This window comes from Dendrobates tinctorius, unplaced genomic scaffold, assembly GCF_039654945.1.
Source record: "Dendrobates tinctorius isolate UK_male_01 unplaced genomic scaffold, ASM3965494v1 ptg000079l, whole genome shotgun sequence".
Classification (NCBI taxonomy): domain Eukaryota; kingdom Metazoa; phylum Chordata; class Amphibia; order Anura; family Dendrobatidae; genus Dendrobates; species Dendrobates tinctorius.
Genome location: NW_027361747.1, coordinates 25,326,121 through 25,344,735, shown reverse-complemented (window position 1 = coordinate 25,344,735; position 18,615 = coordinate 25,326,121). Strand labels below are relative to the sequence as shown.

The window sequence follows — 18,615 nt, the reverse complement described above, 5'->3', positions numbered from 1 at the left end:
ACATATTTAGTTTTCATTGTATGTAATTTTTTTCTTTGCCTCAATACACTGAGGATGATTTACCTAACTTCCTGCCTTTTATGTCATTGAGTTAGGAGATGAAAGAGTTGCATGACAACAACTCCTCCTGAATCTTCTAGTGAAAGTGATGTTCATCCAATATCTTGTTTTATTCCGATAGGTAAAGTATGCCAGAGTTACACCTCTGATTAGTCTGTATTGGCAGAGTGGTGACGTTTATTTACGCATATTCAGGCATATGGTTTATGGGAAAAATCTTTTATTTAAAGAAAGCTAAACTTGTCCACTTTCTGGGGATGTTCATATTGCCCTACTGACCTTCAAGGGACTGTCTCATCCTTATAAACTAGATTTAGTAGGTTTATGTTACCTCCAGAAACAAAGTGTTTCTGTACAATGTGTGGCTCAAAACGTTACAAGTGTGTGGTCCTCACTTTGAAACCTTGAAAGAAATCAGCATAGCTAAAAAGAACAAATGAGCTCAAAGTACATATTACTTCATAGATCTTGGAATAAAAATACATTTTACAACTGGATGTGTGGAATAAGAATGTTCCTGTGCTGAAATAAACTTATAAATGTGCCCTGCTATGTGGCATGTATGGCTGTGTCTGACCATGCAGGAACATGGTTTGCACATACCACATCAGCAGGCCAGGGGAGGACACAAAAGAGTATACAGACAGGACAGCTATTGCTTTCTGTGAGGTAAAACATTTTTAAAACATGCAAAACAGAAGCCGTGGAGACACCATCACGTGTTTCTCAACGCAAGCAATGACCAGCCAGGTCTTTGCCCGGGAAGGACAACCACGGGAAGGGCAGTCTCCAATGAAGGAAACCACCTATGCCAAAACATGGTATCCATCCACATACAGCTGTTTCGGGGTATTGCCCCTCATCAGTGTGGAGTAGGAAACTGGCTGGCAGGAGCAATGCCTAGTAAAAAGACTATGAAGAGGAGGATGAATGAACTCATGGAGATCAACATCCGACACTGCGGAGACACCATCACGTGTTTCTCAACGCAGTGATTCTAGAGCACTGCCCCCATCCCTTATGGGAAATATGTAAAACATGCAAAACAGAAGCCGCTGAGACACCATCACGTGTTTCTCAACGCAAGCAATGACCAGCCAGGTCTTTGCCCGGGAAGGAACAACCACGGGAAGGGCAGTCTCCAATGAAGGAAACCACCTATGCCAAAACATGGTATCCATCCACATACAGCTGTTTCGGGGTATTGCCCCTCATCAGTGTGGAGTAGGAAACTGGCTGGTAGGAGCAATGCCTACATATTTCCCATAAGGGATGGGGGCAGTGCTCTAGAATCACTGCGTTGAGAAACACGTGATGGTGTCTCCGCAGTGTCGGATGTTGATCTCCATGAGTTAATTCATCCTCCTCTTCATAGTCTTTTTACTAGGCATTGCTCCTACCAGCCAGTTTCCTACTCCACACTGATGAGGGGCAATACCCCGAAACAGCTGTATGTGGATGGATACCATGTTTTGGCATAGGTGGTTTCCTTCATTGGAGACTGCCCTTCCCGTGGTTGTTCCTTCCCGGGCAAAGACCTGGCTGGTCATTGCTTGCATTGAGAAACACGTGATGGTGTCTCCACGGCTTCTGTTTTGCATGTTTTACATATTTCCCATAAGGGATGGGGGCAGTGCTCTAGAATCACTGCGTTGAGAAACACGTGATGGTGTCTCCGCAGTGTCGGATGTTGATCTCCATGAGTTCATTCATCCTCCTCTTCATAGTCTTTTTACTAGGCATTGCTCCTACCAGCCAGTTTCCTACTCCACACTGATGAGGGGCAATACCCCGAAACAGCTGTATGTGGATGGATACCATGTTTTGGTATAGGTGGTTTCCTTCATTGGAGACTGCCCTTCCCGTGGTTGTTCCTTCCCGGGCAAAGACCTGGCTGGTCATTGCTTGCGTTGAGAAACACGTGATGGTGTCTCAGCGGCTTCTGTTTTGCATGTTTTACATATTTCCCATAAGAGATGGGGGCAGTGCTCTAGAATCACTGCGTTGAGAAACACGTGATGGTGTCTCCGCAGTGTCGGATGTTGATCTCCATGAGTTCATTCATCCTCCTCTTCATAGTAAAACATTTTTAAAACAGGCAGGAAAATGCTTTACCTCACATAAAAAAAATCAGCTGTAATGTCCGTTTTCAGTCTTTTGCTTCCTCCCCTGGCATTTTTGAATTAAACATACATGGCTAAGTTCATTCAGCCAGGGTCCGGTTTCATGCTTCTGTAAGAAGTGTTACACAGCCAGCATCTACCAGGTATTGTGTGTGCTCAGCTCCTGAGTCAGCTCCATATACAGGGACCCAACATTGGGAGTGTTGGTAATATTACAGCAAAATATAAACAACTATATAAAGAAACCTTCTGCTTGTGTCTCAGGAGCTGAACCATGTCACCATTTCTTCTCCTCCTAGTCCTGTCACTGGCCGCAGCAGGAGCCTCTCCCATCTGCAGTTAGCGAAAAGATTGTAAACCTCTATCCTTCACATTATCAGCTAAAATGGAACTGATCAACGGAAGAGTAAAGGCCCCGTATCACATAACGAGATTGTTAGCGAGATCGCTGAAACGTCACTGATTTTGTGACGCAACAGCGATCTCGTTACGTGTGACACATAGTGGCGACTGGCCCCCCCGCTGGATATCGCTGATCGTGTTCGAATGTCCCAGGCCATTTTTTGATCGTTGGCGTCTCGCTGGCCAGCATGCATCGCTGTGTTTGACGCCGACGAGCGACCTCGTTGGCGACGCAGAACTCAGGGACGCAGGCTGGAATCGTTCAGAATAGCTGCTGTGTGACAAATTACCAACGACCGCCGAGGTCGTTATACGGATCGCCGGATCGTTGCTGCGTCGTTGAAGAGATCTGCCTGTTAACAGCTTACTAGCGACCATGTAGCGACGCACCAGCGATCCTTACAGGTCGTATCGTTGTCGGGATCGCTGCTGCGTCGCTATGTGAAACGGGACCTTTAGGCCCATGGTCTCTGTAGGACTCCGACAAGACTAAGCATTGCAGGATCTTCAGAAGTGCTGCAGGCCAACAATAGTCAGGGCAACTGGAAATCTTGCTTAATGCAATCATTTATTTCTAGTTTTAATACTCCTTTAAGGCAGCTACTTGAAAAGTCGGAAAATACACCCTAGTAAATTTGATGTTTAATGCTTAGTAATGGAATAAGAAAAAGGAGCCACATATATTATGTACATGGGACATGCTTGAAAATGAGAACATTTCTCAGAGCATTTCTTCTCTGTAAAACATGACATAAATAAATGAAATGTTTGATTTATAAGGGAGTGATGTACTCTGGCAGCCAATGTGATGCTCCACATCAAGGAAGTTTGTAAGATATGTTTGTGACAGGCCTTATCTTTGTTTGGAAACCTTTAAGGACAAGAGAAATTAATTATTGACTTTGGACACTTGGAGGAAGAAAGCAGTTTACTAGCAGGGGATTCGGTGTAGGATAAGCTGACAGCAAAGGAACAAGGGAGTGGAAATCAGAACATATTGGACCTAGGGAACTCCAGTGATAGGGTGTGGATAGACTGTAAAAGAAAGATCTGAACAGTGCTCTCGCTAGTGTAATGGAGTTTTCTATGCAGAAATTGCTTGGGGATCTTTAACTTTTTTTTTTAAACATATTTATAATTTTAAGGCATGTGGTCATAATTCAAAACCATCTGAATAAAGTCCAAAGGCTTTTTATTATACTTTACGTGAATTTCTAACTGTAGTTTAATATCCTGAACGAGAGACCTGAAGGATTCTTCGCATGCGTAGTTAATACTTGTTTAAGTAATAGGAAGCACTCTACATGTGAAGTAATAGTCCACAATTTTCATTATTACTATGTACAATTTTATTATACAGCACATCATAAATGTGGTTGAGGAAAAAGCTAAGAAAGAACATTAGTTTGAGCTTATTAAGTAGACCAGGGGTGGGGAACCTCAGGCCCGCGGGCCATTTACGGCCCTCGATGACCTTTTATCAGGCCCCCGGGTAGATTCTCAGGGACCGTAGTGCTTGGGCAGGGAATTGTATTTTGCCACCAACTCATTAATTTCTTCTTGCTGTTAGCACACACATGCAGTGTTCACTAGTGAATACTGAAGCGCATACAATGAAAGATTATGTCCTGACACCAGTGCCAGAGTCAGGATGTGCTTTGTGGGCGGAGTTTGTACGGCCCCCGAAAGATGGAATAAATATCCAAATGGCCCTTGGAGGAAAACAGATTCCCCACCCCTGATGTAAACAGACACTTTTCTTAAAGGGAAACATTTTCTTCAAATCAAGTTTTTGCTTTTATATATATATATATATATATATATATATTAATTTTGCAATGTTTATATTTCATTTTGCGACCTGTGTTAAAACACAAAATTACAAAATTAGTATCTTGCAATTTTCACACTGTCTACTGGGATTATTTTAGATTCGTACTGCCTGTTATTTCAGGAAGAGTTTTCAGCAGGCTCCTTATCAGCAGAGGCAAGATTACAAGGACAGTTAATACCTCTATGCACCACTAATAAGAAGGATCCATCATTCATAACTAACCCTGCTCTTCCCTTCATAATGACCATTACACATGTTTAAATACAGAAGTTTGGCTAAAGTATATGAGGATTTCCTAATCAGTGAGTAGGAGTCTAAAAGACCCTTTAATTAGTGTTAACATTGAAAGGAAAGATTTCTAATGTTTATTTGTAATACAGATTGGAAGTCTGATATCCTGTGTCAATTTCTGCCATAAACAGACATTTTGTTCACCTGTTTATGATGCTGGTAATTTCCATCCCATATTAGTTGAAGGCAATAGAGAGTATGATGAGAAAATGGTCACTGAGTGCTGGGTGAGGTGGTCCTTGCAATACCTGCTTTACTGGAAGGCCTGAAGAAACGTTCCAGGTGGCGGCAAGTAACATCTATGCCCTAATGGTATAGAGAAAAGAGGTACTGTGACACATGTTACAGAGATCATCATCTCCTTTTCTGCTTCCATCGCAGGGTCATGTCACACCTTTGTTGAAGGCAATGCATACTGACTATGCAATAGTGCTGTGTCATTCTAGGACAGTGAAGCTGTGTAAGTTGCCAGAGATCCATGGTTTATTCTCCTCTCTAAAAACACAGGAACATGCGAACCATCATCATCATCATGCACCCAGACGATCCCGGCTTGGGAAACTATAGCAGTAGGAACACTGATTTGCCATTGAATCCTCCAATTAGGAGGGGAAAGCTAGGAATATTCTTGTCACAATTCTTCCACTTAGTGAGTGATTGCTATGCTGTTCTATGGAAACTGTCTTGCTGAGTTGTCTTGTGTCTTGATTGAGAGCTTGGCTGTCCAATCCTGTGATGGGCGGTCGGTGCTTTGATTGACAGTTCAGCTGTCCAATCTATGACTGGGAGGTGCGGGACTTTCCCCAGGTGTTCAGTGTTCTGGTGATTGCCCAGCTACTTAACTGAGCTGTCTGCCCCTGATCCCTGCCAGATGTAGTTTGTGCTTCTTAGTGAGTGTTAACCTGATTCTATTGCTCTGAATTCTGATTTTCTGCTGCCTGACCATTTGGACGGTGTGCTGACTATCTCTTTGTCTTGTCTTATGGCTTTTGATGCGCTATCTCTGGTTATTGACCCGGGACTGTGACCTGACTTACGCCTTCATCTTTTCATTTGGCCATCTATGTTCTCTCTTGGTACTCACCTCAGAACTGCTGACTTTTCTGCTTCATGGTCTGTCCATGAGTAGTGACTAGCATCACATTTCTCACTTCACATGGGACTTTATACTACAAATTTTGAATGAACTTTGTATCTCTTTTTCAACACATCAGGGTAATATACTGCTGGTTTTTGCTGATCCAGCTTCACATAAAAATGAAATAAGAGCTCAAAATGTCACCCAAAAATAGAATGCAATCAAAACTACAGTTGGTCCCACAATAAATAAGCTTCTATAAAACGGTTTATGTAAAAATAAGAACAAGTCATAGGTCTCGGAATATGGTAACACCCCTTGAGGGACGAGGGAAAATCAATTTTGGATTATAGGTTCAGGACATCTCTGTCTACTCCTGGAATGTGCCCCCACTCTTGCGTTCTTCCAGGCCATAGAAGGCAATGCATTGTTTTACTTCAATTAACTCCAAGGAACAAGCTCTTTGAAGCTTGGGCGACTAGCAATTAGCACCAGGGTATGAGCTCTCTGCAGCTACAGGCAAATTGAATCCTTTTGTCTGACTCAAGCACATGGAGACACCGTGGCACAAGTCACAGCAAGGCTCTAACATAGTAACATAGTAACATAGTTATTAAGGTTGAAGGAAGACTTTATGTCCATCTAGTTCAACCCATATCCTATCCTAACTTGCCCTAACATGTTGATCCATGTTGAGGTATTGAATCTGGAAAATGACCTATAATAACAGAATGCAATATCTCTGAGACTAGCACATAATCCGAATCAGCATTTCTTCCCCCACACGCTCGTGTCCGGCAGCCTTGTGTAGCACTCTGTGTTATGGAGTTATGAAGCATAGCTAACAGGAATTACATACAGTAGGCATATTTAGTCTCTATGCGCAGATAAAATCTAGCGAAACCCAGTGGCAGCACCGCCGACCCATTCAGAACTTCGGGCGGAAAGTTATAGGCCATTCACCATTCTGGACAGAAAATCATATTCTCAGACATGGGAGGAGGGAGGCAGCCCAGCCTAGGAGTGGCAGCAGAGTGTGGGAGGGAACAGCCTAGGAGAAATAAGGCAGTCCGCCATTTTGGACTCAGTTTTCTACTGGCAGGAGGATACGTTAGCTGACACAGCCAGGAAAGCCTGTAACTAAGATTTGGACCTGTGATCCATCAGCGCTTTCCTGTGTTCACATGCTACATAACACAGTAATTGCAACCTATCTATACCCTACCTTTGTACTATACTCCTGACTGTTTACCTGTATATTGTTCTTGTAAATATATACCTGTATATTTCTAGCGCGCATTTTTGGCAATTAAATATAAAATTAATCTTGGTCTGCTTTTATCTCAATACACGAATCCCCACGTCTGCACGCTCCATTGGTCAACTATACGCTACCCGGGTTGGTTTCTGACCTGATATAAGCCCATTGTTGGACGGAGCTTAGGTCAAACGAGGAACTGGTGGCAGAATACCATACTGTGTTAGTGAGGAACTCTGGCAGTGATGGCCGGGAGGTTTATATATATATATATATATATATATATATCCCCAGCCTGGACTGGTGATGTATATCCCCCCTCACTGGCAGCGCCTCAATAACTCGTACCTAAAAGGGAAGCCTTTCCGTCGACTATTTGCCTCAGTGCAGGTCCCTGACCGACCTGGGGCAAGTGGTGGCGCCAGAGAGTTGATGCCTGCTGGGTCCTTCTCTCCCCTGCCCCAAGGTTAACAAAGTCGACATCCTCTTCCCCTGTGCAATCCGTCACACCCCTCACCCCTTAAAAATTATTTTTGAAAAAGAAAAAAAAAAGTTTTTTTTATCTGAAAGAAGTAACCCATAGACTATAACTATAAATTGTATATTATCACGATTGGCATGCTGTAAAGATGTGATGACACCCGTGCTTACTCACACTTTGAAGGGTAATACTTAAAGCACCTGGTGGTGTGAGGAGATGGAAAACCAAAAACAGTAACAAGTATGTCACTGCGCTAGATGGAAGATGGATATATAACAACAAGCAAAAAAAAAACAAAATAGCAGAAAGATGGCAGAAAACAAAATAGGATGAGGTCACTGAAAGGGATATCTCCAATTGTTTGCTATTAACAGTGTCCTCACCCTATTATGCTATCTATCATCCTTCTGCTACTGTTTTTTTTTTTTTTGCTTTTGTTTGTTGCTACACAGTTGCGGCCAAAAGTATTGACACCCCTGCAATTCTGTCAGATAATACTCCGTTTCTTCCTGAAAATGATTGCAATCACAAATTCTTTGGTATTATTATCTTCATTTAATTTGTCTTAAGTGAAAAAACACAAAAGAGAATGAAGCAAAAAGCAAAACATTGATCATTTCACACAAAACTCCAAAAATGGGCAATACAAAAGTATTCGCACCCTCAGCCTAATACTTGGTTGCACAACCTTTAGCCAAAATAACTGCGACCAACCGCTTCCGGTAACCATCATTGAGTATCTTACAATTCTCTGCTGGAATTTTAGACCATTCTTCTTTGGCAAACTGCTCCAGGTCCCTGATATTTGAAGGGTGCCTTCTCCAAACTGCCATTTTTAGATCTCTCCACAGGTGTTCTATGGGATTCAGGTCTGGACTCATTGTTGGCCACCTTAGAAGTCTCCAGTGCTTTCTCTCAAACCATTTTCTAGTGCTTTTTGAAGTGTGTTTTGGGTCATTGTCCTGCTGGAAGACCCATGACCTCTGAGGGAGACCCAGCTTTCTCACACTGGGTCCTACATTATGCTGCAAAATTTGTTGGTAGTCTTCAGACTTCATAATGCCATGCACACGGTCAAGCAGTCCAGTGCCAGAGGCAGCAAAGCAACCCCAAAACATCAGGGAACCTCCGCCATGTTTGACTGTAGGGACCGTGTTTTTTTCTTTGAATGCCTCTTTTTTTCTCCTGTAAACTCTATGTTGATGCCTTTGCCCAAAAAGCTCTACTTTTGTCTCATCTGATCAGAGAACATTCTTTCAAAACGTTTTAGGCTTTTTCAAGTAAGTTTTGGCAAACTCCAGCCTGGCTTTGTTATGTCTCGGGGTAAGAAGTGGGGTCTTCCTGGGTCTCCTACCATATAGTCCCTTTTCATTCAGACGCCGACGGATAGTATGGGTTGACACTGTTGTACCCTCGGACTGCAGGGCAGCTTGAACTTGTTTGGATGTTAGTTGAGGTTCTTTATCCAACATCCGCACAATCTTGCGTTGAAATCTCTTGTCAATTTTTCTTTCCATCCACATCTAGGGAGGTTAGCCACAGTGCCATGGGATTTAAACTTCTTGATGACACTGCGCACGGTAGACACAGGAACATTCAGGTCTTTGGAGATGGACTTGTAGCCTTGAGATTGCTCATGCTTCCTCACAATTTGGTTTCTCAAGTCCTCAGACAGTTCTTTGGTCTTCTTTCTTTTCTCCATGCTCAATGTGGTACACACAAGGACACAGGACAGTCAACTTTAATCCATGTCAACTGGCTGCAAGTGTGATTTAGTTATTGCCAACACCTGTTAGGTGCCACAGGTAAGTTACAGGTGCTGCTAATAACACAAATTAGAGAATCATCACATGATTTTTCGAACAGTGCCAATACTTTTGTCCACCCTCTTTTTTATGTTTGGTGTGGAATTATATCCAATTTGGCTTTAGGACAATTCTTTTTGTGTTTTTTCATTTAAGACAAATTAAATGAAGATAATAATACCAAAGAATTTGTGTTTGCAATCATTTTCAGGAAGAAACTGAGTATTATCTGACAGAATTGCAGGGGTGTCAATACTTTTGGCCACAACTGTATATCCATTTAGTGCGGTGACATACCTTTTACTATTATCATGATTGCATCAATCTTACGGCTCTCAGAGTATGGTCACGCAAAACAAATTATTTTGCCTCCAACAGTGTAGTTAAAGTGCAAAAATAAAAAACATACATAAAACTATATAAATTTGGTATTGCCATGATCGTACTAACCTACAGAAAATAGTTCATACTATATATGTATCTCAAAAATGATGCCACTGACAAATACAACCCCCACCTCAAAAATGAGCCCTCATACAGGTAAAGGGAATCTGTTATGTAAAAAAAACACGCTGTTAATCTGCAGGTTAATAGCGTTCTGAAGCTGCTCGGAGCGCACTGAGAGCCCCGCTGCCAAGAGGAAATTAACTTTATACCTCCTGGCAGCCTCGAGCTTTCAGTCATAGAGGCTTGGCCTCAGTCGCCGCTCAGTACACAGTGAATGGTGGCTGTAACTATGCCAGGGCAATGACAACTCCACTCCCACTCATACATTTTCTATGAGAGAGTCGCTGTCAGACTCATCTGGCAGTAGTTTATCTCAGAAAACAAAAGGAATGGTATGTCGAAAAGGAAAATTCCAGATCTGTATCCCTACTGGCATTATCTGTCATCATAACCTAATATGTTTGAGGACTACCCAAATGTTATCAGCCGTGCCCATCAATATGACTAGGCTAAGCAGACAGTAGTCTAAAGGCCCCTTTACATTTAGCGATGCACCATCGATCCCGACCACGATACGACCCGGTCAGGATCGCTGGTGCATCGCTAAATGGTCGCTAGTGAGCTGCCACACAGGCAGATCTCACAGCGATTTAGGGACGCAGCAGCGGTCATTACTTACCTTTCAGACGCAGCGATCCTGACGTCCTCCCAGCCAGCCTCCACGCGTCGCTCGTCAGCACCAGCAGGAAGCCCAGCAGGAAGCTCCCGACGAGAAATGGAGCTGCACGATCTCGCGCGATCAGCGACAGACAGCGGGGGAGTCGGTCGGAGGTAAGTATCACACATAGCGATATCGCTGCTGCGTCACAAAATCGGTGACGCTTTAGCAATATCGCTAGCGATATCACTATGTGTAAAGGCCCCTTATCTTACATGGAAGCCTTAAGAATTGTTAAATTTAATAGAGAATTCTTGGAACAGTGGTAAATCAAATAGTGGACATTCGCCAGGTGCAAAGCAATGACTCATCTAAAACCCAGATCATAAGGAATCTTTTTTCACAACTACACATCAATGTGCTCAGCTCCTTCTGCTCTATAACATAGCGCCTACAGATTGGACTGCATTTTCATGGTGACAGGTTCCCTTTAAAAAGACCCATTATAACCCAAAGAGACAAAACCATTAAAATCTACAAAATAAAAAAAAAGTTTAAATCAATGAGAATATACCCACCACTTGGCCATTTTGTGGATTTTTATGTGCATAAGGGGGTCCACGTATATGGTTCCACATTTGTCCGGATGTCATTGCAAATACGACACACTAAAACAAAATCAAAACATGTTAATGTAATATTTCCATGTATGTTACAATACAACAATGAAACTGCATTTAGTATATATGTAGTTTACCATTACTGGATCTGCCCAGCTTAATCAATTCAGGACCCTAATTAAAAATAAAAGACAAGCAAACAAAGAAAAAAAAAACCAGGCCAAATTCACCTTCTGCAGCGGCGCCGTTCCAGTGGTGTCAGATGAAAAAACAGAAAGCGCAATAGGGTCTTATTTAAGTAAAACAATGAAGGTACAAATAATTTGTGCTCGCATGATGTGGTTGTGTGTGACACAACCACTAGTAATGCAAAGATGCCGGCTCCTGCATCATCCACGAGTGTTTCTGACAGAATAACAGGGAAGATGGATGTTTTACTCCAGATAAATCCACGTTTTTCTTAATACGTAAATAAGCTGTTAAGATCTATGGGCCGGACATAGATCTCCCTGAGATTCTGTCTTCAGAGATTATGTTACATCAAAGGAGTGTGAGACATGTAATGACTGACAGTCCGTTAATTTAAGATAAGCTCTGGAGACAGATTCTCAGGGAGATCTGTGACTGGCCAATAGATATTAACAGCTCATTGACATATCAAGAAAAACATGGATTTTGTCTGGAATAAGACATTGGATCATGGATAACAAGAAAACATTTTATTCAACCTTCTATGACCTGCATGACTGTGTATACGGCTTAGGAGAGTTGATCCTACTGACAGATTCCCTTTAAAAGGTCTGTCTGTTTTGAGCAATCACTTCCCACTGGGTTCCATCAGTTGATATTTTGCTCCAGTGCCACCACAAGGGTGAGAAAGCGAGAAGCTTGAGGGCACTAATAGAATTTTTACTCTCCTAAATGGGGATCATCAACCACACACATACATATGAACACCAAAAACTAGAAAAAGATGTGTGTACTAAACCCCCTTGAGATCAATGCAAGCAATATTGTAGGAATGCTCCATGGTTTTTTCCTTATTGGTGACTTATAGTTGTACCATGCGATTTATTTTGCTTAGTTTGTACTAACAATATTGCTTTTTCATCTAGCACTTTATTGCTTATTTGCACAAAATGCTTCACTTGCATGATATGAGATATATCTTCCTTTCTCATGTATCTATTTATTGAGAATTAATATATGACTCTTAAAGTGTGTTGCCTATAAACCTGTCATTTCCACATATCCCTTTTTGTCTGGCATAATGGAGGAGGAGAGCACTGGGTCTTTATTATTAGACTTTTTTGATGGTATTGTTGTTATGTGGCCAGAGGGTTTCGGTCCTTTTAAATGTTTTTAAATATGTCACTTTTTGTATTTTTTTGTGTCAATAAAATCTAATTGTATTTGTATATATCTTTCTGAAATATTGTGATTATTATCATTGGGTTGATCGCACCTTAATACACACATCTTTTTCTAGTTTTTTGGTGCCACTACAAGGGAAACAGGTAATTACATAAAGTCCACCGAAATAAACAGATTACAGCATTTGTGTTGGCTGGGTCCTCCAGAGATAATGTTGCCCCAAGAAGTAGTACCCGTAACAAGGGTGCTTCTATCAACTCAGAGTGACAGATTTACATTTCGACATTTGACAACTTTTTTAACCTTCTTTGTAATTGAATGGAGGGCCGCTATGAGAGCTGTATAGCTGAGAGTGCAGCCAAGGGCCCTGCCAAAAACATGCATCCACGGGGCCAAACTTTGCCCCTGTCACTACCACTTCCAGCCTACAAGATATCTGTGACCGCTCTGTGCCGGAGAAGAACGCCGCTGTGCACAACAGGCAGGTACAGTTGCAATTACTTGCCTGTTAGTGCTTAGATACATTTTTTGTTTTTGCAATGTCCCAGATACCCCCTTTACGGACACAGTTAAACAGTGAGGTTCTTAGTAGATTTTTTCCCTATTGGTTTCCTTGGGGAGCCAGTTGTAAGTTTTAGTCTAGAATCCCAGCATTTCAGCACTAAAAACACAATTAAAAAGACACTGTATCAAATCTGCACCAATTCTGACCTCGCCATGGCCCTGTTTTTCATAAGGAAATGGTAGGCATATGTTTTGTAGTGTGAAGTGAAACAGTTTATACTTCATTTTTTAGGGGGAAGGAAGTATTTTTTGTAAGGGACCGCTGAAATGTAAAAGTTTGCAATGGAAATTTCTGCAACAAATCAGTTGGAAAATTCACAGTAATAAATTATACCAAATTTTATAAATTCTGATGCAGATCTTACTGCTGATTTCCATGTGCAGCATGCAAAAAAACAACAACAAAAAAACAAGCAAATCTTTAATACTCCCCTCCCTTGGTGATTCTGTCTTCTGCCACCTCTGCTGATGCAGTTCTCTGTGCAACCTGACATTTTGGATGATGTCTCCTAAGTGACTTTTGGAACATAAGGCAGCAAGATATCACGGCAGTCTGCGTCGTACTGAGATCTGCATCAGAGCAGGCTTTGAAGCCTAAAAAAAGCATACAGCTTTTTCTTTTCGTTTATATTACTTATGGATTTTTCTAAGGATTACTCCAAACTTGTCGTTTGATCTCGATAGGGTAACTTTACAACAACCCACAACCATTCCCAGCATACACCGACATTCTGCAGATTTAAAATTCTCAATGCAGGTCAGATTACAGATATTTTTCACAATGTATGAAAAGATCATATCTGATAACACTATTATCCTGCAGGTTAATAGCATTATGAAGTTGCCTGGCCGCTGTACCGAAAGAGTGGTACTCAGGAGAAAATTTACTATATTGCTCCCGGGAGCCGCCGATTTTCCGCCATGGAAAATAAAGGGCCTGTCACACTAAGCGATATCGCTAGCAATATCGCTATAACGTCACTGGTTTTTGTGACGTAGCAGCGATATTGCTAGCGATATCGCTATGTCTGATACTTACCTCCGACCGCTCCCCCGCTGGTTATCGCTGATCGCAAGAGAATGTCCTGGGCCGTTTCTCGTCGTCGGCTTCCTGCTGGGGCTTCCTGCTGTAGAGACGAGCAACGTGTGGATGCGGGCGGGAGGACGTCAGGATCGCCTCGTCTGACAGGTAAGTAGCGACCCCCGACCCCTGCGATGTCGCTGGTGAGATCTGCCTGTGTGGCAGCTCACTAGCGACCACTTAGCGATGCACCAGTGATGCTGACCGCGTCATATCGCTGGTCGGGATCGCTGGTGCATCGCTAAGTGTGACAGTACCTTAAGAGTGGCGACTGTAAGAACACCCCAGCTCTGACTGACAGCCGGCTCTGGAGTGCACCTAACCTAGTAACATAGTTAGCAAGGCCAACTTTTGTCCTTCCAATTCAGCCTATATTCCATCAGAATAAATCACCAGATCTATGTCCTTCTAAAGAACCTAATAACTGTAAGATACAATATTGTTACGCTCCAGGAAGACATCCAGGCCTCTCTTGAACCCCTCGACTGATTTCGTCATCACCACCTCCTCAGGCAAGGAATTCCAGATTCTCACTGCTCTAACAGTAAAAAATCCTCTTCTATGTTGGTGGAAAAACCTTCTCTCCTCCAGATGCAGAGAATGCCCCCTTGTGACCATCATCTTCCTTGGCATAAACAGATCCTCGGAAAGATATTTGTATTGTCCCCTTACATACTTATACATGGTTATTAGATCGCCCCTCAGTTGTCTTTTTTCTAGACTAAACCTAGTTTTTCTAGTCTCTCTGGGTATCGTAAGTTCCCTCTTCACCTTCATTAATTTTGTTGCCCTCCTTTGTACTCGCTCTAGTTCCATTATATCCTTCCCAAGCATCGGTGCCCAAAACTGTACACAGTACTCCATGTGTGGTGTAACTAAGGGATTTGTACAGAGGCAGTATAATTCTCTCAACATGTGTATCCAGACCTCTTCTGTACAGATCTTCACCGAACCATAGAACCTGATGCCAAAATCCACATTACAATGAAGCAGTTGTAAGCATGTATCACTTGCTTGGCTTGCTTGCTGTACTTTTAATACAATTACTGTTTTCTGACCAAAAATAATCACTAGAGGACTAGTCAACCTTCTGCCATGTAGCCCACCATATTCATGAGCACTGTGTAACCCCGCCCCCACTACTGATTGACTTAGCTTACACAGTGGAAGAAGGGGGTGTGCACCGAAATTGATCCGTTTACAACACAGGTAATTCCACACACCGATCTTTATTGGTTTCTCATGTCTGCTCTTCCATTGCCACACCATACTTTCCCTTGCATTCTACGGGCATCTATGGGGCACTCAGTTATTTATTCTACACCACATACTTCTCAGGTGCAATCATCCATATTGTCAACTGTAAATGAGTACTAACATATGGTACAGATCTGAGCCCCAGTGGTATGCATGGTGTCACGGGATTACCGCGACAGAGAGGGGTCAGAAGACCGCAGCATCTGATTTCTCCTACTCCTGCACTGTTTAGAAGTACTTCACCTTCATATTAAATGGTTCAGGTTTATTTTAGAAGAGCAGGGGTTACTCTGCTAAGTTTTTGGAATCTTTCCTGCATTAAAGTTTTCAGCTGTTCACTGTTAGCCACTCCCACTTCCTATACAGTGGGAAAAAAAAGTATTTAGTCAGCCACCAATTTTGCAAGTTCTCCCACTTAAATACATGAGAGAGGCCTGTAATTGACATCATAGGTAGACCACAACTATGAGAGTCAAAATGAGAAAACAAATCCAGAAAATCACCTTGTCTGATTTGGCAAGATTTATTACTTTTTTTCCCCACTGTATAATCTGGGCCCTGGCTCGCTCTCATTGCCAGAGCTATCTTATGCTGCATGGTTAGGAGATGGTGGTTTTTGGCTGTTGTTTGAGTAGGATTTGGTGGATTTATATGAGACTGTTGCTAGGTTTTAGGTTTGTGCTAATTCCCCTCCTTCTCATACTTTGGTTTTACCCCATCCTCTACTCCCTGATGTTTACCTCTGTTGTTTGTGTAAGTATATTTGTTAGTCTGGTTGGTGTATTACAGTACATCACTACTCCCCTCTTCCCTGAGTGGGGGAAGGGTACAGACTGAAGACGGCTTCCATAGCTAAGGCAAGGTACGTGGCCCTAGCGTCTTCACCATCAGAAGTAATCCGGGGAACAGGGTGAGTTAGGATGCCCTTGCAGTAGGGACAGGGAAGGAGCCCCTGGTCCCGAGACACCCGACAACAGAGGCATGACACACGGCTTCTGTGACCATTTGGTATATATTGAGTTAGTCTTTTCTGACATGCATACAATCCACATCTCCTGGTAGTGTTACATTATAGATAATCTGTCCTTTTCTTGCAACTGGTGCTCTTTTATGAGGGTTACCAACTTCATGGAGTACTTCCTTCTATGCTGGGTAAAGTCATTATTGATGGCAGTGAGCAACTCATTGTTTACATCTGATTTGACTTTTGCATGGACTTTAACTGTGTGGTCCTTGCTTCATTTTTGAATCATTGTTGGTAAATTTTCATGCAAGTGCAGGCACTCTTTTTCTTTAGTGCCACCATATGCCAATGTTTGTCCAATTAAAGTTTTTTTTTTTACCTAAACCTATGTTCTAGAATTTTCTTTGACCATATACTCAGTGTTCTCCTTTTGGTTTCACTGCCCATACGCAATGTACACAGAAAGCTGCCAAACAGCGGTGTGGGTGGAGTTATACACAGCTCAGCATTCAGAGCACTGCTAGATCTGCATTAGAAAAACCTGCAATTGAATGAAAACTTCAGTAAGAATCCCAGCAAGTGATACATTGCTGGAATCAGGACTTCTGCTCCTACATCATGACAGCTCATATGGAGTAGCAATATACTGCAAAACAGATTCTCTTCAAAGATCCTGAAAAAGGGAGGTATGCTGTATTGATGCAAGTTTTTTTCAAAGAAGGTGCTTCTGAATTTTGGATATGAATACAATATATTATTTGGCATTCAGTATGTTGAGAAATGATGCCAATAAACACCACAAAAACAAAAAACAAGTTCTCAACAGACGCCAATAGAAGAATAAAATCTAATGACTGTTGTAGCAGCAAATGAAAAAAGAAAGAAGGCTTAAAAGTGGATGGACCATAACGGGTTAATATTTTCTAACAAACAAATATTTAACAATACAAACGACACATTTCTCTGGGTATATTACCCTCCTGTGGTGATGTTCCAGTTTGGTGCGCTGTGTCTAAGTTCACCAGCTATTCGAAAGATACTAAATGATAAGAGGAGCAATGCGAGTGCCGTAATGTGCCGCACCTCACAGCAAGGAGATCATGGAGCCATCCGAATCCCTAATTCAATCTAGCACATTTCCAAACAGTACAACCAGCCAGTGTCACATTCAATCTCGCTATGGCCATAAATGAGTGCAATGCAATTATTTCTAAAAGTAAATTCAGGCAAAACAGTCACTTTTCATAATTTTACTTGACGATTAGAAAGCGTGAAATAATTTGGGAATTGGTTTGATAACGTTGTATATAAATATATTTTATTTCTCTCATTGCCCTAAGCAAAATATCCTTGCAAGGGGACACATTATACTATGTGTGTCAGTGCATAAAAGACTGTACGAAGAGGAAACTGACCAGAAAATGCACCACGGGGAAGTTAAGGAAGAAAAATCATCCGTAATACTGCCAAAAGGCATAAGACCTTCTGTCGTTATTTGGTTCACATGCCAAGTTAATAACATTGTGTCCATCAATTATTATAGTGTTATTCCCATTTCTGTCTTTCATAGCCAGTAAGGGAATCAATGTTGCCAGGTCCCAGACAGCAGAGGTGGTTTAACCCCTTTCTGACGTTGGACATAATAGTAAGCCCACGTCGGACTCTCCCTGTTTGGTGCGGGCTCTGATGCTGAGCCTGCACCTTTCTGGGAACATGACAGCTGATCTCTACAAAGTCTAACATGAAAACCATAACCTAAAACTAAACTTTATTTAAACCATTAAAAATAATAGCACAGACAAATTTATCTAAAGACTGCAACCAGCCGGTCCAGTAATAGAATTGTGTGGTGGATAATAACATTAAGCCCTATGAGGCCCTATTATACCCAAGTACACCCTTCCTTATAGCGGAGGTTGGCACCCAAGCTTGAGCGCAATGTGGTGCCCTCGCTCAACGTCGGCTCACCCCGGATACAGTCTAGATTTCCCTAGCTGTATATCAGAACACAAGAGACATACAGTCAATAATAAAATCGGTGTGATGAGGTGGTTAGAAAGGAAGAATAGTGTGTACAGGGTATGTTAATTTGTGAACCAAAGGAGGTATGCCTATACAGTTGTGGCCAAAAGTATTGACACCCCTGCAATTTTGTCAGATAATACTCAGTTTCTTCCTGAAAATGATTGCAAACACAAATTCTTTGGTATTATTATCTTCATTTAATTTGCCTTAAAAGAAAAAACACAAAAAGAATTGTCCTAAAGCCAAATTGGATATAATTCCACACCAAACATAAAAAAGAGGGTGGACAAAAG

The 18,615-nt window shown here is 42.0% G+C and overlaps 1 protein-coding gene across 3 annotated transcripts in view; it reads right to left on the bottom strand.

Annotated features, from left to right (window-relative positions):
- TUSC3 (tumor suppressor candidate 3) overlaps positions 1–18,615 on the bottom strand; it is a 523,143-nt gene that overhangs the window by 70,479 nt on the left and 434,049 nt on the right. For all 3 annotated transcript variants that reach the window (XM_073583599.1, XM_073583600.1, XM_073583601.1), the window contains exon 6: positions 11,016–11,105. In XM_073583599.1, the coding sequence (XP_073439700.1) occupies positions 11,016–11,105 (90 nt within the window). The remainder of the gene's footprint in view (positions 1–11,015; positions 11,106–18,615) is intronic.